General features: G+C 48.2%; 1 protein-coding gene across 2 annotated transcripts in view; it reads right to left on the reverse strand.

The window, feature by feature from the left end:
* The window catches only part of DCPS (decapping enzyme, scavenger), a 38,546-nt gene that overhangs the window by 24,319 nt on the left and 327 nt on the right, over window positions 1-13,900 (reverse strand). For both annotated transcript variants that reach the window (XR_012132642.1, XM_017663572.3), the window contains exon 2: window positions 12,705-12,879. Coding sequence is in view for 1 of the 2 variants with exons in the window: in XM_017663572.3 (XP_017519061.2) it covers window positions 12,705-12,879 (175 nt within the window). In the remaining variant the exon portion in view is untranslated. The remainder of the gene's footprint in view (window positions 1-12,704; window positions 12,880-13,900) is intronic.

Here is a 13,900-nt window from a genome sequence, read left to right on the forward strand (position 1 = left end):
TGGGAGGTCTGGGAGGATGTCAGAGGAGCAGACCAACAACAGGGACACTTATTGCAATGCTCCCAGGGGTGTGGTGAAGTTGAGGCCTGCCTGCCTCAGCTCTGGGGAGCTGTCTGAGGAGCACCATCACCAGCATGCCCTGCAGCCAGACGCTGGCCTGGCACAGGCTCTGTGGGGAGCACACACTGAAGCCGACCCTGACCATGACAGGCAACAATGGCTGTTTTGACTTATGTTGGTACCGGCCCTCCTGCCTCCCACCAAATATGACAGGGCTGGATCCTGGGCAAGGATGTCTGGGGAGGGATCTGAAAAGCGGGACCTGGTGCTGGGTGGCAGCGTTGAGGAGCTTGGAGCAGGAGCTTTTTATCTACAGGGATGTTCTGGCAGCAAGAATGGTTACATCAGTGCATCCCAGATGAACAGCAGCCCAGCACATGAATGTTCCTTCTTTCTGCAGCTCAGATGAGCAAGCTGGTGTGCTCCTGGCTAGGACAGCTCTGTCCTGCCTGTCATGGCCCTTGGGGTCTCCTGAAAGGCCTTCTGCAATTAACAAAGACACCCCCTGTCCCCTACCCAGACGTGAAAGCCCAAGTGCTTTTAGAAGTGGGAGGCAGACTATGGCGAGGCAAGAGCAGCTGCCTTTCGTGCTCTCTGCCAAAGCCAGCTTAGCCAAATCCCCAGGAAAATGCTGCTGCACATGAACATGAAAATGCAAACCACAGACAGTCTGCTCTCCTTCCCATACACATGTTCAAACAAGACTACTTTCCAGCCATTACTGACGACTTCTACACGATGAGGTCATTTCTATGGCTCAATCTGTGGCTTTAGCTCTCCTTTCATATGATGAGCCAGTTTCAACTTATGTGACCCAGATGTGCAGGCCGAGGGGAGCGGAGGAGAAGAGCAAAGCACGATCTGATTGGGAAGCCCACCCACCACTGCCCACCACAGAAAACAAGCAAAGCCACACGGTGACAGGGCAGATGACTCAGGCTGGCAATGTGCTCCACTGAAGGGCTCTGAGAAAAGGGCTAGCAAGGCAGAGGCTGGTGAAGGGGCTCCCTGGGCGTTGCATTTTCTGTCCTCTTCTTCGCAATCTCCCCTAGCTCGGTGACACTCCTCAGTCCTGGCCCCATGGTGGCCAGGGAGAGAGGGTAGGGGGCTACAGAGGAGGGGTCACTGTCCCACGCGGCAGGCATGCTGGGAACTCTGGTCAAGGATAAACAGAGCTGAGGGTGTGGTCAGAATCCTACTGGAGGCTTCAACCACTCACTGCATAGCAAACCTCCAAACTGCTAATTGCCTGTCTCAATGAGAGCAGTGGTCTTTTAGGAATGGGAAATACTCCTGTAGGGTGGCTGTGGGGCTGTGGCACTTCACAAAGTTCATATGAACAGAAGGATCAAGAACTGATGTCAATGAGATAACGAAGCTGCTAGCTGACAGTCCTGGCCTCAGAGCTAAGGGACCCCCCACTTCCCCACACACAGGAAGAAACTATGCTGGGGTTGGGCAGACCAGACAAAAAAGCTATTAGGCAGAGCCCTCAGGAGTTCCAAGATTTGGCCTCTCTCTCAACTTCCTGCCCAAGGTATTTCCTTAATTCGTTCTGAAGGGAGCAGAGGTGCCAAGTCTCAGTGCGACATCAAAGGACACTGCCACACTGTGTGCTGGAGGAAGGGAGGAGGCCAAAGGCACAGGACACGTCCCCTACTGAGAGGGGCCCAGGACTGGCGGAATTCCAGGTTACCACTAAGAACTCGGTCAGAAGAGGACAACAAAAGGGAGCCCAGGCCGGCAGCCAGAGCCACAGCAGACCCAGTCATCCTGTGGGCATTTCTGCCTTCACCCGCTGGTCCTGAGTAAGCCGCTTTCCTGCTGACTCGAGCCTGAGAACTGCCATAGCATCTTGGGACACTGCCCATCTGAGACGGGGAGAGGGCACTCGGGGTGGCGCCGACAACTCAGTGGCTCAGGGCAGTACGCGCCTAAATGGGCTCTGAGTGGAAGGGCTCCTCCCGGCCCCGTGGCAGTCAGGAGTCTGAACGGAGCCCTGACCTGAGAGCCTCTGCTCTCAGCTGTGAAGGGCCGAGACGGGGCCACCGAGGAGGCAGGACTCAAGGGCTCGCTGGGCTGAGGGGGCAGCGGACGGAGAGCGTGGGCCAGTTGGCAGCCAAGAGAAAGGCAGAACCCAGGTCGAGAGTTTTACTCAGGTGGGAGGGACCGTTCTGTCTGGAAACTTCTGTTCGTTGCTATTCCACTGTCCTTACAAGCTCTGGAGGGGACCCTGGCTCACTGGTGTCAGGAGCTGTGAAGCGGCCAGGGAAAAAAGCAGATAGAAATCTGCCATTTTTAGGAGGCCTCAACAAGGCCGCAAAAAGCCCTGCCTCTTCTGCGGGCTCCCTCACCTTTTCTCCTGCCCTGGTAACAGAGCCCATTTCAAAGCCCAGCTCATGCTAGGAGCCCCTACAGCTCTGTCCACACTGTCGCCCCCACCTGGATACCCCTTCTACTTCTACCCTGCGGTCACCAAGCCCAGCCGAGCCCAGGAGGCTGCCCCGGCTCCAGGTGTGGGGGGAGCCACCTCTGCACACCCCAACCCACCAGCTCCCAACGTGCACCCTGCCACGGCTGCTAGCACCTCACAGGCATGTCTCTGTAGGGAGGCAGAAATCACCAGAAGTTTGGGGCCCATGTATCCTGGGGATAGGCAGCATTTCTTGATCAACTGACAAGCCCCACAAAAGGCTCATTCAGGCTGTGAAGGAGGCAGACAGAGGCCCCGTCCGGCTAGTCTTATGATCTGCCTCTTTGTTTTGTTTGCGTGGTGATGAGGTTAACATCCTAAGAGATAGTCATCTATCTAACCATCACATGAATATATGCTCACATGTTTCAGAAGTCTAACTCCCAGTCCTTTCATTCAAGTCAATGCTAATAATAGTTGGGTATGCATTAGTTCTAGTCTTCTCTTCAATGAGTTTACATGCATATGAACAGATCTAAGTAAAGGTCTTTTCTTTTTTTAAGCCCAGGTGGGATGATCCATCAAGGGTTATCTGTGACCTCTGAGATGTCCCCTGATAGCCCATACAGGTCTTTTTCCTCCTGGGTAGTAACTGTGGCGTAGCCCACGTTATGAATGCACTGTGCCTTATTAAACTCCCTCCCACACAGGGTCACCTAGTTTGCTTTTATTTTTTTATATTGCAAATGATGCTACAATGAACATTCTTGCAGCCCTTTGTACAAGTGATGAGCCACTGTCTAAGTCAGATACCTGGAAGTAGAAATGCTAGGTCAAAGAGACACAGCGGTCACAATCTTATGGATCTGGCCCTGTCTCAGTTACACCCCACCTCCTGTGCCTGTGCTTGAACATCTAGGAATCTCTCTGTGCAGGAGAGTTAGGGAGAAACTGAGGTGTCTGTCTCAGCCCACCAAGACCTGCTCTACTTGGGTTTGGCCTCAATGGGGTAACTTCTCTACGGTCTAAGCTACCTATACCTACAGAGCCCCCACCCAGCATACATAGACATACATGCAAGGCCCCCAACTTCTCTTTAATGGTGGCTCTCAGACTATCTCAGAAACCCACTGCAATGGCAGTTATGAAGTACAAAAGGGAACAAACCCATAACAGAGATGAGAACAAGAGTCAGGCGGCAGCAGAGAATGAGACTGAGATTGCAACTCATTTCCCAGAATTGGGAAGTGGGGGACAGCATGTTAATTGCTGAGTGGACACTGAAGGGAACTGCAGCCTGGAGCATCCAATGGGCTACATGGAGGTGACTGCCAGCCTCGCCAAGGGACTCAGCAGAGGATCTAGGCTCCAAATAAGCAGGGACAGAGGATAGGAAGGGAAATGCTGGAAGTTGGAATCAACTAAAGGGCTCCACCCAAAGCCACACCCTCATCCCAGGGGCAGGATTTTAATGCCAGGTGTAAACAGGAAGGCTGTCCTCCATAGACATGAAACTATGGACCGGGCAGGGGTAGGCAAATTTTTCTGTAAATGGTTGACAGTAAATATTTTAGGCATTGCAGGCCATATCCAGTCTCTCTTTCATAGTCTTAATTTCTTTTATTTTTCTTTTTTCAACAACCCTTTAAAAATGCAAAAACCATTCTTAGGTCATAGGTCATACAAAAGGAAGTGGGCCAGATCAGGCACATGAGCTACGGTGGCCTAGAGAGCGTGCGGGCTCCAGAATATGTGCTGGTGCCTCCAGAGTGCCAGTCAAACCGCAAACCCCCAGGAGAGGGGCCATTATGGAAGCGGACCTACCAATGGATGGCGGGCAAAACCCACATCAGCTCACCAGACTATCAGCCTGGTTCTTCATTTTTAAATACAAATGAGCTAACATTCACCAGACATTAGGAGAGAGCCAGCAGCCTGAAAAAGAATGACCAAAATAAACAGCCAGAACCAGATCCCAGAAGAAATGAGATCATGTAAGGGTCAAGAGATAATTTTTAAAACAATTCTAATTAGTGTGTCAGAGAAAGTCTACCCAATTTGGCCTCCATACAGCAAGAGCAAGATGCTATGGAAATGAAATAACCAGGGAACCAGAGGGGAAAAGAATTAAAAATACGATTGCCAAAATTAAAACCTTCACTAGACAGTCTGGAAGACAAAGTTAAGACAATCTGCCAGGCTATAGAACAAAAAAATGACATACATGGAAAAAGGGAGAGAACAGGACAAACCCCTAGGCTCAATCTAGAAAGTCTAATGCCTAACAGGATTTTCGGTAAGAGGAAATAAAGGAAATGGAGGGCAGGAAATTATCAAAAGAAATAATAGAAAAAAATGTACAGAGCAGAAGAATGATGTAAGACTTCAAATCAAAACTGTGTACAAAAGCACACAGTGTATTGAATTAAAAAAAAACCCAGTCTTACAAAATCTCAATGCACCAAAGATAAAGAGAACATACTATACGCTCCCAGAAAAGGAAATAAATCAAGCCAAAAAACAAAACTCCAAGTTAGTCAGCTATAAAAAAAAATGAGAAACTGGCGTCAGATTATCTTATTAGCAAAAATGGATGCTTGAAGCCAATATATCAATTCCTTCAAAGTTTTAAGGGCCAATAAATTTAAATTCTGTATTCATTCAGACCATAAAGCAAAAGAGGGCAAAGTAAGATGACCTCTCATGTATTCTTTCTGAGTTAAGTACTTCAGCTGAACAAGAGCATAAAACAAGAAAGACAAAGACATCAAATCCAGAAAACAGTGAGTCTAACCCAGGAAAGCTGGGAAAGGAAGTGACAGGCGGAGAGCTATACAGCATGCCTCAAGAATCATCTGTCTGAACTGCAGAAAGAAAAGAGTGGTCTGGAAATAATGTTCCCAGGAAGGAAGGAAGGAGATATGTAATAAATTACCAAACTAAATGGATGGCTAATTTCAAGAGCAGAGTTAAAGGGGCAGTATTCTTTTAATCACAATTTTTTTAAAAAGACGCAACTAGAAACTTTGTGAAAAAGTAAAGCGGATAAAATAGCAGTGCAAATGTGAAACAAAAAGCAGCATGATTTAGAGGAACTGCTGACATGTAAGACAAGAGAGTCCATTTGACTCAGACATCAGATGCATTCTCGTCTGAGTGGCATGGGGAAGCAGGCGGAAGAGGAACTGTAGTTCTAACACTCTGCTCCAGTGTGTAGCTCATGTTAGTACAGCCATCATAAGGCAAACCCCCCGTACTGATGGTCTCAGAATCCACTTACAGACGAAGCGTCCAAGACTTCAGTAGAGCCATGGGACAGATCACACCCTGACAATGCGAACCACACGAACAGCTGACAGAGAAGTTGGGGACAGCAAAGGACAGAAGAGGCAGTGGGAGAGAAGGCCGGAGGTGCTGATATTCTCATCTGACAGCGATAAAATCTAGGGTAGATGGAACACGGGCCAACGATTTCAGTATATTTAGGATTCCAAAAGCAACTTTTAAAAACCCTAAAAATAATACAAACATCCAAAGTCAGAAGGAGGGGCTGAGAAAAGCATAAGGGAGCCAAATCTTTTGACTTCCACTGTAGGGAATTGATCATGTCAAATTTGACAAATTAAGAAAGAGCCGCATAAGCATATTATTCAGTTAAATGTCTGGAGGAAACCAGCAGAGTATTATCCCCGGGCGTTTTCTTAATCGCCTGTTGCCTCTGAAAAGCAGGAGCAGGGTGGGGCCAAGTCACAAGAGCCTGTTCCTGTCCACAGATGCCCTTTGGGGCTTTCTGATTATTTGACCAAGAGATTATGTGACATTGGTAAATGCCTAGCCCTACTGCACACTCATATTCGGTAGGTTCAGAGCTGTATTCAAGAAGCAATTCCGATTAATCGCTGTAGTTGAGAATCACATTACTAAAGGAGCGTCTAGAGTTCTGGTCCAACCTGAGATACTGTAATTCTATCTATGATCTCATATTGTAGAGAAGCCCACAGGTGAGCTAGCCAGCTATCTGATTCAGAGAAACTGAGTCTCAAAGCAATTCCATGACGTGTCCTGGGGTCACCCACCGGCTGCACGCCTTGGGATGTTTCTCATGTTGGATGATGACGATCTAACACAACACCCTGCTTCTGCGGTGACCTGTCTGACAAGGCTTTCCCTGTTGGTCACTGGAAAAGGACTCCTGCCCTTCAGCTCAGCTGCAGTGGAGGGAGGGCTGCTGAGGACACCACAGGGGATGCGGCTGGCGGCGTGTGCCAGTCTGTGCTGGAGCAGAGCCCACGGAGCCTGGTACCAGGCCTCCCCATCCAGCGATTGGAGGCCCCCCACACCTGCCTATTCTGCCAGGGCTGGCACCATGCTGGAGTGGACACAGCACAGCTCCCTCATCCACCGGAGAGAAAAGGGTCAGCCCCACCACTCCTCTTCCAGAAGAGAGCAGGCAGAAACGAAGTCTGCTAATACCCAAAACCCAGAGGAAAGGAAGCCTTACACAAACACTTTTAGCAACAGGGATAAAAAAAACAAACTTGAGAATGATGGTGGAGCCCTACAAGTGACTGGGGGAATATTCTCAGTTCTTCTAAGGACCTGCGAGTTTTTCTTAACTTTAAGTTGGGAAATGTATTATGCATGTAAAACAATAGGGGGGGGGGAGTATATGTGTGTGTGCATATGCACATGCATGTTATTAACATACACATGAATACAAATGTGTATATATTATTTATACATATATGCATATAAATACAAAATACACATAGTTTAAAGACCTAAAATAAAAGGATACCCCTGTACAAAGCACCGTCTAAGAAACAGAACATTACCAGAACTTGTGTCACCCTCTCTGCTCTGCCCTGCCCCCTCCGCCCCAGGGATAGTCACTCGCTGAATCAGATTTGTTTAGTCATGTCTTTCTTGTCTTATGTTTACATCCCTAAGCAATATAGTGTTTACTTATGCTTGTTTGTCAACTTTATCTATTTGGAATCACACTGTGTGTATTCTGAGTCTTGCTTTACTTGCTCTACGTGATCAGATTCTTGACCTGTGTCATTGTCAGGTCATTTGTTTTCATTGCCCTAAAGAAATTGTCCAGTGTAGGAAGACACCTTGATTTATTTATCTATTCTACTGTTGGTTGACATCTGGGTTGTTTCTATCTTTTTCTATCACGAACAGTGCTACCAGGGAAACTCTTAGGAGAATGGCTCGTTGTTAAAATACTCCCCCAAACAAGTTCTCACTCTGGACTTCAGAGGTCCAGGTTTTGCATGGGGAGGAAAACCCTGCCTGTAGCTAAAGTACTGGGAGTCCCCTGCAACCAAAACATTCCTGGGATCTCTCTGCTCCCTGCCCTGGCCTTGCTCACACACACCCACCTTCTCCTGCTCTGGGCCTGAGATTCCACACCTCTGCTCTACACCAGAGAAAACAATTGGCCTTTTTAGATGCAGTCTGGATTTCTGAGGCACACCACACACCCTACCATCTCTTCCCTTCTTCCCTAGGTAAGAGGGAACAGAGATCTTAATGGAAGGGCGCCATTAATAAGCCACAGGTGTGAGAGCCAAAGCAGAAGGAGATGACTCCCACCTGCCTGGGTGGCTGGAGCAGCTCTAAGGTGCCAGCTGTCTGGCCTGCTTGGTCCTCGCATTTGCCACATGGCCAAAGGATTAGGCAGAAACTGGCCCACAGCTGGGGCCAGGCACTTTTCCCTAGGTTATGTAAACTGTTTCATTTAAGGCCCATACAAGTTTAAGGACAGAAAAATAATAATAAAGAAAATGACTAATACGTATCAAAAATACATCATACGTCAGCAGCTGGACAAAGTCCTTATCTCAGTGGGTCATAACCCGTGACAGGGGTGATGAAACAAATTTTGGAAGTTAAGATCAGCATTAAAGAAAAAGAAACAGGAAAGACTTGAGTCCAGAAGACTAGGGAACATCCCATACAGCAAGGTATTGTTTTATGAGCCTTTTATATCCCTAATATCCATTTATTTATTCACCTGTCCTGGGCCACCATGTAAAATGTTATCTCTCACTGCGGGCAGAGCCTAACAAATATTGTAAAACACTTTCTTACCTCATGTATTTCATAACCGTCCTGAGGTATGCTTGGTTACTAACCTAATTTAACAAGAAAATAACCGGTTACTTCCTCAACTTCATCTGCGCCACACACCACAGCCACCAACTGCCCCGAGCTCCACATACACTGCCTTCTTTTCTGTTCCTCTTTCCTCCCCAGGAACATCTGTTATTCCCTCAGCCCAGAACATTCTCCCCACACGCCTCACCGGCTCTTTGCACAGCTCTGGTTCCTTGCCCTCCTTCAGGTCCCCGCCTGAGCATCACCTCAGCAGGGAGCCCTCAGGGCCCCCTGTTCACAGCTACTTAGACATTTGCATCCTTGTTTGCTGCCTCCCCACTACAACTGCTAAGACGGAGATAATATCTGCTATGCTCATGGCTCTATACCTCATCTACACATGGAGCACAGACCTGGCACTTGGCAAGCACTTGTCTTTGCTAAATACAGGAACTTCCCAAGTCCTCACAGCTGCTAAAATGGCAAAGCCAGGATTCCAAGCCAGGTATGTCTGCCCGAGGCGTGCTCTTCCCCTGCACTACATTAGAACTCAGCCACAGCACAACACGGCCCCAGGTCAGACCACCAGGCCGGTCTAACTCCAATGCTCATGCTCTATGACGTCAGGAGGGTGGGAGGCCCAGAGGGGCTTACACGAGCTGCCTCTTGTGGTCCGCTAAGAATCTGGAGGGGATAAACGAGAAGACTATAAAACCTCCAGGCTGGAAGAGAAGAAATTTGCCAATGACCATACAAATACCACATGAAATCAGGAGAGCAGCCAGCTTGAATTGGGGGGTGGGGATTCCCTATGCAAGCAGTACTATGGGAAGGTCTGGAGAAACAGGCAGAGAAAGCACAAAAACCCAAAGGGACAACTGTGCAGGCGACTTAAAGGGACAAGGCTGCAGGAGCAACACTTTAAGACCCCTCCAGATAGTGCTAAGCTGGTAACTCTTGAGACAAGAGATCAGAGAGGCAGGCTGAGAAGGCTCTGGCATGGAGGCCACAGGAGCCAGCCACAGGAATACTTTGGCAATGCTGCCACCTCGTGGCTGTGAGATACTTGACCCCAGGAAGAAAGTGAGGGCTTGGTTTGTGGATTCATTGTTCAGCAGCCATTTATTGAGCACCTAATACAGATCTGGTTGCTGGGACAGGAAATGGGTCTGACAATGGTTCCAAAGTGCAAGGAGCCCTATTCCCTACACCCAGACAGTGACCAAACCCTGCTGCGTTTACTTCCCTCTTTTCATTGTAACTTTGGGGTGCTCCACCCAAACAAGACTGGGAGGACTGAGATGGTATCTGAATTCATTTCTGAAGCTCCAGTACCCAGCACACGGCCCAGCACGTCAGAATAATCACAGCAGCTATTATGTAATACGTGCTAAGTATTTTTAAAGACATGAGTGCATCTGAGTCCCACATTTTACCCATGAGATACCTTGGAGATGTCAAGTAGGCGTTTATTAAACTAGGAGCCTGGAATTCGTAGAGATCAGGGATAGAGAAATAAACATGGCATCATCTGCACATAAATGGTGCTTAAAGACCAGTGCCTCAGAGTTTAATGTGCACATGACTTACCTGGGGATTTTACTAAAATGCAGATTCTGCGGTCTGGGGTGTGGTCTGAGACTCTGCATTTCTAACGAGCTCCCAGGTGACACCAGTACTGCTGGTCCACAGACCACAAGCGGAATGGGAAAAATCTGGAGCGGGCGTTGACAAACTATGGCCAGAAGGTCAAATCTACCCCATGGCCTGTTTTTCTATATCCAGCAAGCAAAGGGCAAGCAGTATGTTCATTTTTAAAGGGGCTGTGCTTTAAAATTTTTTTAAAGGATGACTATGTGACAGAGACCATTTGCGGCTCATAAATCTTAAAATATTTACTCTCTGGTCCTTTTCAGTAAAGTTTGTCAACCTCTGATCTGAAATATCATCCAGGGACAGGGTGCACAGCCAAACGAGAGAGAGATAAGGCTTCCAAGTCACCAAGCCTAGTCTGAGGAGGGAAATTAAAAGTATAACGCAATGTCTGCTGATGCTTATTATGCTAAGACAACAGTGAGCCCTGGAAAAGATGAGCTAATGTCGGAAGCTCCCAGGTGGGAGCGTGAGCAGCACGGGGGGGGGGGGGAAAGGCAGAGAGACACTGAGAGGGGAGGAAGACCCGTGGTGACGTGCCTCTTTCAGTGCTTAGCTTAAGAAAACAGAAAGTCAGGGCAGGGGCCACCACCACTGTGTGTAGTACCACAGAAATACTGCAGAAATAAAATGAAAAATGGGCTCTGAATTCTTCTGAGTTGCTCATAGAGCAGAGCCTTTTGAATTTTGGCTGTAGGCAGGATAGGGGGCTTAGGGAAGGTGAGGGCAAGTGGCGGGGGGGGGGAGGGGAGGGATGGCGGCGTTGTGTAATAACAATGGCCCCAGAGCCTGTGGTTTGGGGGCTTCCCCAAGTGGTGTTCTGTCACTGTGCCTTCTGTCATGCTCTGCCGCCCCCTTTGAGAACAACATTTGCTTAAATGTCAATGCGTAAGGAAGTAAATACAGCCATCCATTTCTGTCATCTTGAACCGGTCAACCTGCCTCTCTTTCAATAGAGGACCAGGCTGTTTTGTTTCAGTTGTTATAGGTGTGCTCGTGTCACATCAAGGGCTCACGTATATTTCCAAAGGGCAACAATGGCACCTTTTCTGGAGGTGCAGAAAAGCCAAGATCTATCAAAGTGGCTGTGGCAGAACATCAGTAATCTTAATGCTGGAGGGCAAATAAAAAAATAGGAACATAATACCAAACCCCTATGTGCTATAAAGCAGGTCCCAGGATCTCCTGGCTGGAAGGAACCTTCAAAGGTCAGCCAGTCTCTCTCCTGCTTCCAACATAGCTGCCTACCAAAGCTAACCACCTAAAGGAGAAAAGCTCACATCACATTACCTTTGGGCATGGAATATTCTTCTCCTTCCTCTATTTAATACAGTTAAAAAATAGCTGCAATCATCACTTATTTGTAGATTATAAAAACAAAGTAAAACAGAAGGAACAAAACAGCAGCAGACTCACAGACAGTGAGAGGTGACTAGTGGTTACCCGGGGGAGGGAAAGGGGAATAAAGGGGCGCAGTAATAATTTGCAATCACAATAGAAGCTGGTCATGGGGATGGTAGTACAGCATGGAGAATATGGTCAATGATTCTGTAACATCTCTCTACACTGATAGACAGTAACTGCACTAGAGGGGGCAAGGATTTAATAATATGGGTAACTGTTGAACCACTGTGTTGTATATTTGAAATCAACATAGAATTGTATATAGACATGTCAATTTAAAAAACACACACACTTATAATCACAAACAAATCTCTGCCTTTTAACCCATGAATTCCTGGCCTTCTCAAGTCTATCCCACTTGATCACACCCACTGCCTTCCCAGCTAGGAAGTGAGCTCTTTCAGGGAAGCAACCGACCCTTACAGCACCCAGCACACGCTCATGCCACGGCACTGTGGTGGGCCAGTCCTCAGTCTAATGGAAGATCTTAGTTTTTCTGTCCCCTGTTAGATGTGTGATCTTGGACAAGTTACCTAACCGTTCAAAACTCAGTTCTCTCTCCTGTAAAGTCCTATCACAACAGGGCTACTTTGAGGATTAAATACCATCACACATGCAGAATACATGGAACGGTGCCTAACACAATAGTAAGGGTTTAGTCAGGATTGAAAATCTTTATTCAATCAGTAGATGAAACTGTTCCAGCCATGACCACACTCTCTCCCCAAAACATAACTACGCCAGAGCAGTCTTTCATCCTCAGCGCTATGGACATTTCTTTGTTGTGGGGCCCATCCTGCATTTTGTAGGGTATTTAGCAACATCCCTGGTCTCTACCCTCCAGATATCAGCAGCATCCCACCTCCCCAGTCCTGATAACCAAAAATATCTTCAGAGACTGCCAAATGTCTCCTTGGGGGCGGCGGGAGGGCAAAATCCCTTCCTCCTTCCAATGAGCACTATTGCACTCCATATATAAATCAGTAAGGGGGAGTAGCCACCGCCCCAGCCCCACCCCCCAAATTTCCCCAGATCCCCTCAGCCTGTGCAGCCACCACTAGCTCACCACTCAGTTGCCTTGGAGGGAACAGGTGATAGGTGCTGTAGATGTCATTGGAGAACTGCAAGTGGAGCTCAGGGCTACCAGCCAGGAGCTGGGCCACCCCATCCACCTGAAATGGTGTCTTCTCCAGGATCACAACAGCATCCTCTCCATCCCCATCCCCAGAGGCCTCGTTCACCTGTGGGCAAAGACACCATCAGTGGGCCCCGTGGCAAGGCCACAGGTGAGGCCTGCGGAGCAGAGGCAGAAGCCCCCTGAGCCTTGGAAATCCCAACACTTGCGATTCCCTTCCCTGTACTCTTCCGTTTGGGCAAGTCTAGCAGATGGCACTCATAGTTCTTCTCCCAGAGGAGGCATCTCATTAACCCAAATCTTGGTGGCAGCGTTCACATCTTTCTTCTAATTGAAGCTTCTCAGCTGTTTTCTATTTTAGGCTCACAAGGCCTCTGTCAAATTCTCCCCATTTTACATCTCAGATGAAGACACTGAGGTCTAGGGAGATTAAGTGATTTGCCCAAGGTCCCACGAATAGTCAATGTTGAGACGGAAACTAGAACCAGGGTATGGCGACTAACTCCTAGCCCTGAAGTTCTCGTGGCTAAAATCTTCAACAGGTGCTGAGAGTGAAGACAGGGGGCTGAAAAAACCAGATAGAACCTTGTAAAAAAAAAAAAACACACACAAGAGACACAGAGAGAGGCATAGAAGCCTAGGCCCAGGTCCCTCTTATCCTCCCAAAATGAGGGTTTCTGCTAGCCGTCCTGGGGAACCCTGGTACCTGCTTTTGGCTAGGCCTCCTGACTAGTTCCCAGGATGGTCTCCAGTTTCCCCTCTAGATCCCTGCTACGGAGATGAGCACGTGGTATTAAGGCCAGCTGAGTGCATGTGTCCACCCAAAGATACTCTGCAGTCCCGACGATGAGGGATGGTATCTCTGCACCCGCCAGCACTCCGCTCAATGCTGGCCTGGGAATGCATTGGTATGCGGAATTGAATTGCCAATTCGGTAACTGTCTCCTCTGCTAGGGCCTAAGTCCTGCACAGCAGGGACCATATCTTCTACAGTCTCCATATCGTTTCCCAGCGGCATGGATAAGCAAGACGATCCAGTAACATTTACTGGGTTCCTGAAGGAATCTTGTCTCCTCTACGCTCTCCCCTGTGCAAGTTTGTGGCGTTCTCTTCCTCCCCCACTGAGT

Source organism: Manis javanica, chromosome 6, assembly GCF_040802235.1.
Source record: "Manis javanica isolate MJ-LG chromosome 6, MJ_LKY, whole genome shotgun sequence".
In the NCBI taxonomy this organism is placed as follows: Eukaryota; Metazoa; Chordata; class Mammalia; order Pholidota; family Manidae; genus Manis; species Manis javanica.